Below are 14230 nucleotides of genomic sequence, written 5' to 3'. Positions count from 1 at the left end.
ACTTACTTCAGGCTTTTAATTATCGATTAAAACTGGCTCTAGCTGATACCGTGCATTTAAAATAAGGCTTTGCTATGTGTGGTGCCCCAGCTCCACTTATAAGTTTCATTCCTGTAGATTCTTGGAACAGATACAAAATCGTCCTGCTTTTAAAAAATGGCAGTTTAGCCAAGACAGTCCATCTCCAGCTGAATTTCTAGGTCTGGCTGGTGAATAAACTTTAATTGATGCCCTCTATACTGTGTGGTAAAAAAAAAAAAGTTTTCCCTAATTCTTCCAGTAAAAAACTATGTTCGAGGCAGGGAAACCCTGGTTCTACCCTGTGGCTTCTCTTAACTTCTCAGCCCCCCGGAAGCAAACTCCAAGGGCAGGTGAGCCCTGGGTTGTACGTGTTCCGATTCCAGAAACACGGAAAAGGGACCATGCACCCCGTCGTTCTTCCTGAAATTCACAGAACCCAGCACTCAGACTGGACCAGCGTCCGAGGTCGGTCTCAGTGCTTCTATAAAATCCACTGTGTTTGCCTGACCAGGCAGTGGCGCAGTGGATAGAGCATCAGACTGGGATGCGTAGGACCCAGGTTTGAGACCCCGAGGTTGCCAGCTTGAGCAAGGCTCACCAGCTTGAGCCCAAGGTCACTGGCTCGAGCAAGGGGTTCCTTGGTCTGCTGAAGGCCCACAGGTCAAGGCACATATGAGAAAGCAATCAATGAACCACTAAGGTGTCGCAATGAAAAACTAATGATTGATGCTTCTCATCTCTCTCTATACCTGTCTGTATGTCCCTGTCTGTCCCTCTCTCTCTCTCTCTGTCTCTGTAAAAAACAAAAAATCCACTGTGTTTACTCTTAGGGTCTTAGCCCCAGGGAGGTGACCAATGAAGGCCAAATAGGAGTGGACGGCACGAAACTTTGGCCGATGAAATGTTTCTGCTGGGCCACGTTATCTGTCCACCTTTAGAATCAGCTCTGGTCATATTGATCGCTGTCCTTTCTGGTTTTTCTAGATCCGATGTTTAAAACACACGACAATGTTGTTCTAGCTCAAAATACAGGCGTGTGTATTGTGGGGCACATATAAATACGTGTGTCCACAGACTTCTCTGCACACACGCGCTCTATCCCTGTAAATATGTATATACTCGTGCGGCTATTTTGGGTTCTTCATCAAAAGTTGATGTCTTGTGTAGTGAGGGGTGTATTTCTTTTTCTTTACAATGAATCATTCACCCTAACTTCCAAACTAGTGTCCTTGCGAAGGTGTGTGCAGGTGCTTCGTGTGTCAGTGCGGTGGGAACCCTCGTAAGACCCTGCGGGTGTCGGACTCTAGGTGCAGAACCCTCCCCGACGCCCGTTCCCCCCGCACGGTTAGCTGTCTGTCCACCGGTGAGCGAGTGTGTCAGGTGCAGTGACTATTCCAGGCGTCTCTAGGTCACTGTGCTGAATGCCATCTTCCCCACGACCCACTGCATTTGTGGACGAAAGACCGAGAGCCACTCAGAAACCTCGCTCCACGCCATCCCGGTATAATAAACAGAGAGCGTGGAGCCGTGGCGGGCGGATGCGCTCACAGGGTCCTCTGGTCCGCTGTGTCCCCCGCAGAAATCCGTGCGGCTGGTGGTGAACTACCTGCGGACACAGAAGGCGGTCGTGCGCGTGAGCCCCGAGGTCCCCCTGCACAGCATCCTCCCCGTCATCTGCGCGAAGTGCGACGTCAGCCCTGAGCACGTGGTGCTCCTCAGGGACAACGTGGCCGGGGAGGAGCTGGAGCTGTCCAAGTCCCTCAGCGAGCTGGGGATCAAGGAGCTGTACGCCTGGGACAACAAGCGAGGTGAGTCCCCTCCGCGGGGGGGGGGGGGCACAGGTCGCAGGGTCACAGGTCGCAGGCTGCCAGCCCGGAGCCCTCAGACCGACGCCCTGCAGCACCGGGGAGACGGGCACGTGACTTAGGGTGCTGTCCACACCGGGGCGGGAGTGGGCAGGAAAACAAGCCGGACTTGCTTCCGTCCTCCGGTGGTAGTTCTGCCTCTTGCGTGTCCTCCCCGCCCCCACCCCACCCCCCGGTCCTGCACCCGCCCACCTGCTACCTTTCTCCTGAGAGCTGTGAGATTGGGGGACGGGGTGTGGGAGGCGTGAGGGAGAAGACCGGAGCCTCCACCCTGAAGGAACTAACGAACCGGAACCCACACGGTACCCGTGTCCTGGTGGGTCTCCTCGTGAGTGACCTCTAAGGGCTCCCGAGTCCCAGACATGGCTCCGAATCACAGCCGGCGACAAAGACACGTTGACCTGTCCCCGAAAACGGCCACAACCACCGTTCATTCCATCAGGACAACTCATGAGGCTTGGTGGCCGTCCGTGTGCTGGGGACATCTTAGTCCGCGTGTGGATGTGCCATGTGGCTCGAGGTCCCAGTTAGTGCCACGGAGAAGCGTGGCAGCTGGACAGACCAGCGTCATGACAGAGGCTGATTGATCTAAAGGGCTGTTTCAACAGCGGTCAGAATGACCCCTCCCCCAAATCTCTAATACTCCTTGACCTCAGAATCATTGACGGGGACTTCATCGATGTGTCTATTTTAATAAGCCTCCCTCGATACCTGCTACTTTTTTTATTTACTCCACAAATATTGAACATATTCAAGCTTTTTATGTGTTTTTCTGCAGCTTTAAAAAAAAAAAAAAATGCTTGCGGCCCTGGCCGGTTGGCTCAGCGGTAAAGCGTCGGCCTGGCGTGCGGGGGACCCGGGTTCAATTCCCAGCCAGGGCACACAGGAGAGGCGCCCATTTGCTTCTCCACCCCCCTCCTTCCTCTCTGTCTCTCTCTTCCCCTCCCGCAGCCAAGGCTCCATTGGAGCAAAGATGGCCCGGGCACTGGGGATGGCTCCTTGGCTTCTGCCCCAGGCGCTAGAATGGCTCTGGTTGCCGCAGAGTGATGCCCCGGAGGGGCAGAGCATCGCCCCCTGGTGGGCGTGCCGGGTGGATCCCGGTCGGGCGCATGCGGGAGTCTGTCTGACTGTCTCTCCCCGTTTCCAGCTTCAGAAAAAATACAAAAAAAAAAAAAAAAAAATGCTTGCCATAAAAAATTTTGATTTTTAATTCTGAAATGTTTTGTGGAAGCAGTGAGCATCGTGGAAACACCTCCTCCTCTCTCCCCCCGCCCACACACCTCCCCCCGGCAGGCTGTGGAACCCCCATCTCATATGACATTCAAAATAGGGTTTTAGCTCAATGGAGTCTTAAGATACAGGGACTATTTCTTTCTTCATAAAAAGTGCCCTGACATTGGAGAGCGGTGTGTCTGGTGTTGGAACCGGTCACTTTCTAAATCAGACGAGATGGTTCTCAGCGTCGGCCCCACGAGCCTTTGATACACAGCAGGTGTGTCTGTCTGGTTCGATCCGCCCAATTTAAATCGGGTTTCTGCAAATCTTTGTAAACAGAGCTCTCCTTGGGCCGGATGGAGACAAGGAAAACTGTCCCACTCTGACGTGTGTGAGAGAGAGAGCCCTCCGCAGACAAGGGTCTGGGACTGAGGGCATCATCGGGACAAGGGTCTGGGACTGAGGGCAGTCATCGGGACAAGGGTCTGGGACTGAGGGCAGTCATTGGGACAAGGGTCTGGGACTGAGGGCATCATCGGGTAGATCCCGAGAGGGGGAGGCAGCACCCCCTGTTCCCTGGGGGACAGTCAGGAGCGGAGCCCGGCGAGCCCGCGGCGTCCGGAGCAGGGGGACGAGCGTTCACCTGGGACACGTCCCCCAGTCCGGCGCCTCCGCGTTGACCCCCACATGGGAGGACACGCGGGAGCAGCCACCTGGCTGCTCGGATCGTCACCCCGTCTGCGGTCGAGGAAGTGGCTCTGCCATGTCCCTGCGTCCCCCTCTCCACTGCCCTGGGCACCCCCGAGGGACCCTCGGACCCCAGTGGCCTCCCCCAAGAGTGAAGGAGTAACACCTAGCTTGGGGGGAGGGGGCTGCTCCAGTCCAGTGGCCACGGTGTCCCTTTCACCTGGGCCAGGCTGTGCCCTGGGCCGTGCTGGCTGTGACATGTCTGATTGCCGTCCCTGCCTCCATCCCATCCCGCTGACGGTCAGGTATTTCGGAAGAAAAGAGCCCGTTCCGGAGGCCCTCCACGGGGAGCCCTCTGCTCAGCGGCCCCTCTCCGGTTCCATCCCCTCCCCCCAGCCGGCTGGGAAGCTGCCCAGTTGGTGAGGGCCAGGCGGCCACCTTCCTCCTCGGAGTCCCTGGCCGGCGGCCGCGGAAGCAGAGCGCTTTGCTGCCACCTGCTTCTCCAGCGCGGCTTTGCAGCCGGGCCGCTGCGGGCCAGGGGCTCCGGGCCAGGAGCACGGACCCCTGTGCACTGGGCCTCCTCCTGCAGGGACCGGCGGCCCCGCCCGGGGCTGAGGGCGTGTCCAGGCCCGGCTGGCCCTCACTCTCTCCCTGCCTGCCTTTTCCAGTTCTCCTGACCAAAACTCAGTCGGAGCCCGCCCTGAGCTGCCGAGGTATGGGGGGCCGGGGCTGCTCCCACCCCGCCGGGCTGCGCTTTGCATGGCTCTGGGCCCGGGCGCTTCACGGAGGGGCCGTGGGACCTGGTGGGGGGGGGGTGCCGGTGTGGCTGGCGGCACCTCTGGGCGAGGCTTTCTGGATAAAACGAGGTTGTGGCTTGGTTTTTGACTCCCTGGTTGGCTAAGAAAAAGAATGCCCTCTGTGGGAGGATTTGCTGCGTGGTTCTGATTGGTAAGAAATAAAGGAGGATGTTGTAAAAAAAATTGGGCCTTTACGAAGAATTCCAGGGCAGCATTAAAGCCGTCTGTGCAGTAAAGGCGTTTTCTTCTTACCCGTACTAACCTGTACTTACCCGTACTAACCAGTACTAACCTGTATTTACCTGTACTAACCTGTACTAACCCGTACTAACCTGTGCTTGCCTGGCCTTGACATCCATCCTTGCCTGCTGCAGAATTGAGGGCCGTGTGGTTTGTGACATTGAACTGTGGCTGTCATAGACGAGTATGAAAAGGATTAGTCCAGATTTTGCATGTGTTCTGACACCAGTTTCTTACAAGTTGTACACATGTACACACACGCGCACATACACACGCACACACATTTGCCTCTGTGCACAATGTACACAGAGACATGTACACACATGCGCGCACACACACGCACACACATTTGCCTCTGTGCACAGTGTACACGGAGACATGTACACACGCGCACATACACACGCACACACATTTGCCTCTGTGCACAATGTACACAGAGACATGTACACACGCACAGGTCCTGGGACTTGGATGAACCTTGCAGACCGCACACACACAATGAACAAGAAGTTCATTGAAACCCCAGTGAGCCTGTACATTCTACAGAAATCCCTCCTGCTGTTTGTTAAAGTGTTTAACACTAGGTTTTATTTCTAAAAGAAAAAAATATGAGGATGACTGCAAGGCCACTGGGCGGTGGTCTGGCACCAGACCGCGTGGTCGTCCTGCGGTGGGGGTGGCCGCCCCGGCCGCTGTTCTGAGAGGGACACCCAAGGGACACTCAAGGGTGTGGCAGTTTTCCAAGCCCTCTTGTTTACATGGGTGGTGTCCTAGCCTGTGTGCGGCGAGCTTGCTCTCTCCTGTGTTCACCCGTCGGGCACGGTGGTATCACGCATTGCCCGTGTCCACGTCACGTGCTGTCAGGCTGGACGCAGGCCAGGTACGCTGCACACACTCACGCTGACGGTGGTGGACGCAGTGTGTCCTGCAGTGAGGACACTCACGCTGACGGTGGTGGACGCAGTGCGTCCTGCAGTGAGGACACTCACGCTGACGGTGGTGGACGCAGTGCGTCCTGCAGTGAGGACACTCACGCTGACGGTGGTGGACGCAGTGCGTCCTGCAGTGAGGACACTCACGCTGACGGTGGTGGACTCAGTGCGTCCTGCAGTGAGGACACTCACGCTGACGGTGGTGGACGCAGTGCGTCCTGCAGTGAGGACACTCACGCTGACGGTGGTGGACTCAGTGTGTCCTGCAGTGAGGACACTCACGCTGACGGTGGTGGACGCAGTGCGTCCTGCAGTGAGGACACTCACGCTGACGGTGGTGGACGCAGTGCGTCCTGCAGTGAGGACACTCACGCTGACGGTGGTGGACGCAGTGCGTCCTGCAGTGAGGACACTCACGCTGACGGTGGTGGACGCAGTGCGTCCTGCAGTGAGGACACTCACGCTGACGGTGGTGGACGCAGTGCGTCCTGCAGTGAGGACACTCACGCTGACGGTGGTGGACGCAGTGCGTCCTGCAGTGAGGCATGTTTGACCTTCGTGGCTCGGTGCCTGATGAGGACTGTGATGTGCTGAGCCGTGAAGTCCGCGTGCACAAGCGTATGCACGTGAGCGCACGCCTCGCGGCTGCGGCTGCCCGCCTGCGGGTGTAGACGCGTGTGGTGGGCGGCTGCCCACGGGCTCGGCTGGAACTTCCCGCCCTGACCGAGCGCCCTGGCGCTTGTGGCTCGGCCCCGCGCCTTGGCCGTGTGCAGAACCGTTTCGTGCATGTGGTGTTTGGCTGTGCTCTGTTGGGGGGACGGTGCCTGAGTGACTAACGCGGGGACCTGTGTCTGTTCTCTGGTGGGCATACCCCGGTCCTGGTCAGCGCACGAGCGAGTGACCTGAGGTTTGACAGCAGACCCTGCACAGCCCAGACGAGCCCTTTCCACCGGGGGCCTGACCGTCTGGCCGCCCCAGTGCGCAGGGAGGGGTACAGGGAAGTCATGGTGTCTGTCCTTCGTGGACACCACAACTTCCCTCCTCTTGCCGTACCCATGTGCCTCGGGGGAGAACAGCTGGGTGGGCAGACGGCAGAGGCCTGCAGTGGCCTTTGGAGGGTCGGCGAGCCCAGGGAGCCGCGGCGGTCAGCGGTCGGGCAGCAGCGGTGTGCGGGCAGTGTCGGACTCACCCCGGGCTGCAGGTGGGGAGACTGAGGCTCAGGGCTGGAGTCTGCCTTGAGCAGGCCCACACCTCGGTGCTCTAACCCTCTGCTCCCCGGTCCCCAAGTGGACGTGTTCCCTCGCCCCTTAAGCAAACTCACGAAGGGGGTGGCGGTTACTGAGTGCAGGGTGCTGGGCCCACACCCAGAGTCTCCACCTCAAGGGTCAGGACTGGGCCCCCAGACCCCAGTGCTGCTGATCCTGCCGGTCCCTCCTCGTTCTGAGAACCAGAGCTCTCGGCTCCGCTGTCACCTGCCCGACCCGCCAGGGTCCCATCCTAGCCCACTCCAAAACCCGGTGCCTTCCGGCCTGAGGAGTAGAGCCAATAGTAGTGTGATCACGACGCACGGGGCCTGGCGGGCCCTGGAAACACCGGGGGGAATCAAGTCACTCTGTCAGGTGCATGGTGGGCTGGGCGCTATTCTGTGCACGGGATGCCGACCCAGAACAGTGCTGGATGTCAGCTGTCCTTGAAAAATAAATGGATGAACAAGGAAGAACGCCCCCCCCATCCACACACACACAAATAATAAAACAGTCCTTGATAAAATAACAAATAAAATTCTGGATGAAGAAGGGAGAATCTTGAGGATTTAGAGCACAAGAATAAAAAAGAATAGAAGGGAAAGAAATGGACCCCATAGACGGTCACCAAGAAAGGGACACATTCTGGCTAGGGCCTAGGGGAGAAAATCGGGGACCGTCACCACGCCCGAGAACCACGGCGCTGTGCCCACTGCAGGGGCCTCCTGAGAGGGACCCCAGCTTCGCGGGGGCTCCGAAGGCTCGGAAAGGGATAGCTGACTCTTGTTCTCCCTGGTAAGACCCCAAATAAGGCTTTAAGAGAAGAGAGTGTGTGTGTCGGAGATGTTTAACACGAAGCGCGTACTAGCTCTTCACACTGAGAAATAACTGGGTCCTTTCTCCCCCCCTCCTCCTCTCCCTCCCCCCAGACACCCTGAGGAAAGCATCCCTCGGCAGCGAGGAGGCAGAGAAGGAGAAGAAAAAGTTCCTGGGGTTTTTCAAAGTCAACAAGAGAAGCAACAGCAAGGTAAGGGGCGGCCTGCGGGTGGGATTCTGCGTCCGGGGAAGGAGAGCCGGTCCCTGAGGCATCAGCACCCGTTAGCCTTGTCGGAAGTTTCTAGGCACGTTTCAGAGCAGGGCTTCCTTCCGGTCAAGGGGGGCTTGTCCACGTCCGTGTGCAGAATTATGCACGATGGGGACCGATGCCTACTGCCACCCACGAACCCCAAAGCCGTGCCTGGGCGACGGGGTACTGCCACCCACGAACCCCAAAGCCGTGCCTGGGCGATGGGGTACTGCCACCCACGAACCCCAAAGCCGTGCCTGGGCGATGGGGTACTGCCACCCACGAACCCCAAAGCCGTGCCTGGGCGATGGGGTACTGCCACCCACGAACCCCAAAGCCATGCCTGGGCGACGGGGTACTGCCACCCACGAACCCCAAAGCAGTGCCTGGGCGATGGGGTACTGCCACACATGAACCCCAAAGCCGTGCCTGGGCGATGGGGTACTGCCACCCACGAACCCCAAAGCCGTGCCTGGGCGACGGGGTACTGCCACCCACGAACCCCAAAGCCGTGCCTGGGCGACGGGGTGCTGCCACCCACGAACCCCAAAGCCGTGCCTGGGCGACGGGGTACTGCCACCCACGAACCCCAAAGCCGTGCCTGGGCGACGGGGTACTGCCACCCACGAACCCCAAAGCCGTGCCTGGGCGACGGGGTACTGCCACCCACGAACCCCAAAGCCGTGCCTGGGCGACGGGGTACTGCCACCCACGAACCCCAAAGCCGTGCCTGGGCGATGGGGTGCTGCCACCCACGAACCCCAAAGCCGTGCCTGGGCGACGGGGTACTGCCACCCACGAACCCCAAAGCCGTGCCTGGGCGATGGGGTACTGCCACCCACGAACCCCAAAGCAGTGCCTGGGCGATGGGGTTCTCTTCAGCAGCGGACTGGGAGCCTCGAGCCCCGCCCCTCCTGGTGCCAGGACAGTGCCTGGCGGCTGCAGCTCAGCAGAGCGGCTGGGGATGGAGGGGCTGGGGGTGGGGACCTGTCACAGCTGAGGTCTGACCCCACAGCCCACGTCCTCACGAATGACCCCACAGCCCACGTCCTCACGAATGAACCAACGTGTCAGAAACGGCTCCACAAAGCTGGCGAAAAATCAGAAGCGCTTTCGATGACTCCGTGTGAGGGGAGAGCCTAGCGCGGGGGGGGGGGGGGAGCGGAGACCGTCCGGCTCGGCTTCTGGCCGCTGGCGGGGGACCCCAGGAAAGGATGCACCGTCTGCAGGTGCCGCGGACGACAGAGCCTGTCTGTGGTCGCTGGGGCTTCTCCTCCGGTCTGGGCTTTTCTCTTCCTCTTTCCGGGGCCCTGGGAGTATTTCTCCTTCCTCAGACCCCTCGCCTCCCCCCCCCCCGTTCATTCTGTGTTATCTCCTCCTTAGTGGGTTAGTGGCTGCTGTTTTGGGGGTGCAATTCTTCATTCCTTCTTCTCCCCATGTTTGTGGTTCGAGATGCTGAGCGGGTGCGATCTCACTCACCTTTATGGGACTCTGTATGGTGGGAGAGGTCAGGTCACCCCACTTTATGGGACTCTGTATGGTGGGAGAGGTCAGGTCACCCCATCTTTCTTCCAGGGGGTGGCACCAGCCTGCCCAGCCCTGTGCTAACCGTAGTGCCAGCAAACACCAGAGCCGCACTTGCCCGTCTGTCCAGAGCCCCTCACATACCCCTCACCCACACCACACGGTCCTGGGCAACGTCCGGCCTCAGTTTTTCTTCATTCAGAAGATGAGGGTTTGGAGTAAATCATGGGGTTTTTTTGTTTGTTTGGGTTTTTTTTTTTGTATTTTTCTGAAGCTGGAAACGGGGAGAGACAGTCAGACAGACTCCCGCATGCGCCCGACCTCCCGGCACGCCCACCAGGGGGCGACGCTCTGCCCCTCCGGGGCGTCACTTTGTTGCAGCCAGAGCCACTCCAGCGCCTGGGGCAGAGGTCAAGGAGCCATCCCCAGCGCCCGGGCCATCTTTGCTCCAATGCAGCCTTGGCTGCGGGAGGGGAAGAGAGAGACAGAGAGGAAGGAGAGGGGGAGGGGTGGAGAAGCAGATGGGCGCTTCTTCTGTGTGCCCTGGCCGGGAATCGAACCCGGGACCTCTGCACGCCAGGCCGACGCTCTACCACTGAGCCAACCGGCCAGGGCCTCATGTATCTTCTTAAAGGAAAACATAGATGCCTACGTGTGCAGATTTGCGTGGGCGTGTAACATCTCCACAGAGAGTGTACTTAAAGGGAGATACCATTTTGAGGGATGTAGAGGATGGCACATACCCTGTCTGGTGTCAATCACACGCTGACTTTATTCTCCTAACTCAGTCGTTCTCAAGAGTACTTAAGAAGCCCCTTAAGGCAGCCGTGTGCTTGGGTCGTGTCCCCGAGACTCTCGCGCGGGAGGTCAGGGGGGACCCTGCCGTCGTGGTCTCCTGTTGAGCAGCGATGCTGTGGGTTGTGGGTCGTGGGTCAGCACGCCCTCCTGAGGAGAGTTCTCTTCCACAGTGACGGGCGACACCGTCACGGTTCGTGTCTCACTCGTTAGGACGTGAGCTGTTTGGCCGGTGTCCCTGTGGACACCCGGTCACTGCTGAGCGCAAGGCTGAGCTCAGCGTTCAACGTCCCGGCCCTCCCGCAGGACTCAGCCCCCCCACCCCACCCCCCGTGACGGTTTTCTGAGCCAGCGCCACCAGCCCGGGCGCGCGGCGACGGTAGTGTTGCTACTGTCCAGGCGAGACAGACCCCACTGCTCGCAGGAGAGGAAAACGGGGCGGTCGCCGCTGCGCGCGGTGGGGCTCCGGCCTCTCGGGTCCGTGCAGGGCCCAGGGACGCGGCCTGGACTCCAGCTCCTCAGCGCAGGTCCCACCGCCGCCCCCGAGACGTGGCCAGGCTGACGTGGCACACGCGTGCCTGCCCGCCGGGGAGGGTGTGCTGTTGGCACCTGCTTTCTCCTGGGGGTGACGAGGGCTGTGCTTGTGTTCCAGGTGGAGCCACGCGGGCTGACGGGGGCGGACAGCGACGAGGACACCTTGAAGTCGGCGACGGGCCGGGGCTTGAACGTGAGTACCGGGCGCTGCTTTGCAAGGCTCTCCAGAAAGGGAGGTGACAGGTCCTGTGTCCAGATGGCCAACACCGGGTGGCGCTTGGCTTCCTGTTTGGTTGCCCAGGCTACGTTTGGAAGGTGAGGAATTCGTTCATTTCTGCTTCCCCCCATCAGCCCGTGTGGCCAGCGGGACCCTCTGGGATTACTTCCGTTGATTATGGGTATTTTTGTTTGTTTGTTTGTGTGTGTGTGTGTGTGTGTGTGTGTGTATTTTTCTGAAGTGAGAAGCGGGGAGGCAGTCAGACAGACTCCCGCATGTGCCCGACTGGGATCCACCTGGCACGCCCTCCAGGGGGCAATGCTCTGCCCATCTGGGGCGTCGCTCTGTTGCAACCAGAGCCATTCTAGCCCCTGAGGCAGAGGCCCCATGGTGCCATCCTCAGCGCCCGGGCCTACTTTGCTCCAGTGGAGCCTTGGCTGTAGGAGGAGAAGAGAGAGATAGAAAGGAGAGGGGGAAGAGTGGAGAAGCAGATGAGTGCTTCTCCTGTGTGCCCTGGCCAGGAACCGAACCTGGGATTTCCACACGCTAGGCCAACGCTCTACCGCTGAGCCAACCAGCCAGGGCCTCTTCCATTGATTATGAAGAGCAGCTGAGATTTGGGAAATACACCCTGAGAGAGTTTTATAAAATGCCCTGAACCCTCACGCTGCAAAGTTGGCATATAGAAACTTTCATCATTTTAAATCCGTGAAAGACAATAATGGGTGGATAGCATCTTCTGGGCATGGAGCTTTTCAATGTAGCTCATAAAAGTTTGATTCTTTCGGTCACTTTTACAAGACTGCAAAACCGAACTCTTCCACAACAGCGCCCCCACGTCATGCTTGACTCAGTATACTTTTACGCCTGAAATTCTCTCATCAAAACTTGGGGTGAAGTGGGATATAAAATGCCATGTGTCTTTCTAAATTCGACTGGAAATATCCCATGACCAGAAAGCTTTTGAGTGGGAAAGTCCTGCTCTCGGTCGAGTTCTTACGGCCATCACCGAGACGAACTATAGATATGGTGGTGCTATATCATGGTTCAGCATGAAAAATAAACTTTTTTTTTTTTTATGAAAAGACATCTTTTAATAAGATGAGAGGTAAATTTGTGGGTTTTTTTTTTTTTTTCATTTATTCCCTAGTTCCATTCCTGGATATGTGTTATTGATAAAACTAGAATAGCTCTCCCATGAATTCTGGGACCCTATCCTTTGTGAGGGCTGTAAACCCCTAGGAAACAGTGTAACAAAAAATGTAGCGCCCGAAACTGCTCCTTAGACCTCCTTCCCGAGTAAGTCACACTGTGCTCTTGCCAAAAGTCCCACCGCCATCGACGACCACCGGAAGTCATTTTGCACTATCTTTTTTTAATTTTTCTTTTTACTAAGGTTATATAAGAACACAATTAGGTTCTTTTCGAATCTGTCAATAGCCCAGGTGTGGAAGCCAGTTGACTGGTAAGGGGATTTGTTGCTCAGTCCCACTAGAGTCCCTACCTCCTGGGGGCTGTAAGAAAAGCAATCCTTCCTCAAGTCCTTATCAAATAATGAGTCTCCTCCTATCTCTCCGGCTTGTGGGCCTTCATCTAAAGCTAATATATCCCCAGTAAGGCTCGAGGAAATTGAAATAGCGTCTGTTTTCATTCGCTTTTGCGGATACAATTTTTTTTTTTTTTAAATAAAATGTTTACTTTTAAATATTATCCCCAACCTGAAATCCGGTTGGTTTCTTTTTTCCCCCCAAGGTGCTAGGTTTATAGAGTTAGCCCTCTCGGTTTATGGAAAATGTCTTCCCTCGGGACCAGTCGTCTGCAGCCATCCTTAGACACGCTTGGGATCCCTTTCATCAGAACCCCGATAAGCCCGATCCCAGCCGTGCAAGGGTTCAGAAACCCTCTCCCTGGGCCGTCCGGCCCTGGGCGCACCGCTCCCTGCCACCGCACCTCAGTGGCGCCCGTCCTCCGCTGCAGAACGGACCTCGGTCCGCGGGGAGCGCTCTGAAGGGTCTCTCCCTCATCTCGTTAGTCTGCAGAGGGTCCCCTCTTGTGGGTCTCCGCTCCGCCACAGATGGTGGGGGAAACGTCTCCCAGTAGCGCAGGCCCGCCACAAGCTACATTTGTGTTTGCGTAGGGAATCTATTTAATTACACTGAAGATTGGGTGATGACGATGTATCAGTATCAGGTATTGACGCGTTGGCCGATATTTTATTGTGAAATTGGTAAGTGGTTGATCCTATCTGAATAGTCTGGGGAGAAGACATCTGCAGTGGAGAGATTCGTCCTAATTGTAGGTGGTCAGGTCAGGGTCATCAGGTTGTCCCTGGGGAGGCTCCTTAGTTTCACATAAGCTAAAGTTTACTGCCGCATACACAGCTTAGCTTTCTTCATCGAAGGGTCCTTGAACGATAGTAGGTATGGTCACCTCCCACATAATTTCGGGCCGTTTGCCTGGAATTTTTCACTTTTCCTGGAAGCTCTCTCCCTTCTGCACCCAGGCACAGGTTACACTTCCTGCCACACGTCTGCGGCCTGAGGCACAGGGAGGGGACGTCATCGTAGTCAGCCAGGACTGGATGGGATTAGTGGGGAGGTGGCAGTGACCCCGTCAGTCCCCCCCCCACCCCCCCACCCCCGCTCCTCAGTCAGGTAAACGGCCCTGACAGACCCCAGGGGCACGATGGAACAAGTCTCCAAGGTCAGCTAGAAGTCAGCACACAGAACACCCAGTGGTCCCAACCCCGCTCTGTTCCTCGCTCTCAGACCCTGGTCAGTCTGTCAGATGGACTGTCGGAAGTCGCTGACCCTGGGTGGGCTTCTCGCCTCAGCTTTCAAAAGCCAGATTCTGTCGGTGTGACCCCTCTGAAGTTTTATCAGTTTGTGTGAGAACTCCTGTGGATACCCTGGCATTCCTTGTGACTGTGAAGTTAGCCAGTCTCTGGAAGGATGATTTTTAAAAATATCATTGCCTCCATTTAATAAAATAAAATAAGGTCCACGTGGGAACATTTCTCATTTGCCCCGTGGAGACAGTTACAGAAGGAGCCTGTATGCGTCACAGTCTTTGCGTCTCGTGGAAGGAGGAGGC

General features: G+C 57.3%; 1 protein-coding gene across 7 annotated transcripts in view; it reads left to right on the top strand.

Annotated features, from left to right (window-relative positions):
* COBL (cordon-bleu WH2 repeat protein) overlaps nucleotides 1-14230 on the top strand; it is a 164256-nt gene that overhangs the window by 72218 nt on the left and 77808 nt on the right. For 4 of the 7 annotated variants that reach the window (XM_066353846.1, XM_066353841.1, XM_066353842.1 and 1 more), the window contains exons 4-7: nucleotides 1601-1829; nucleotides 4457-4501; nucleotides 7931-8028; nucleotides 11039-11113. In XM_066353846.1, the coding sequence (XP_066209943.1) occupies nucleotides 1601-1829; nucleotides 4457-4501; nucleotides 7931-8028; nucleotides 11039-11113 (447 nt within the window). The remainder of the gene's footprint in view (nucleotides 1-1600; nucleotides 1830-4456; nucleotides 4502-7930; nucleotides 8029-11038; nucleotides 11114-14230) is intronic. The other 3 variants (XM_066353847.1, XM_066353843.1, XM_066353844.1) reach the window with 1 other exon arrangement.

The sequence above is a fragment of the Saccopteryx leptura genome, chromosome 12, assembly GCF_036850995.1.
Source record: "Saccopteryx leptura isolate mSacLep1 chromosome 12, mSacLep1_pri_phased_curated, whole genome shotgun sequence".
Lineage (NCBI taxonomy): Eukaryota > Metazoa > Chordata > Mammalia > Chiroptera > Emballonuridae > Saccopteryx > Saccopteryx leptura.
Note: the sequence above shows the minus strand (reverse complement) of the source record. Positions and strands in the feature narration are given on the sequence as shown.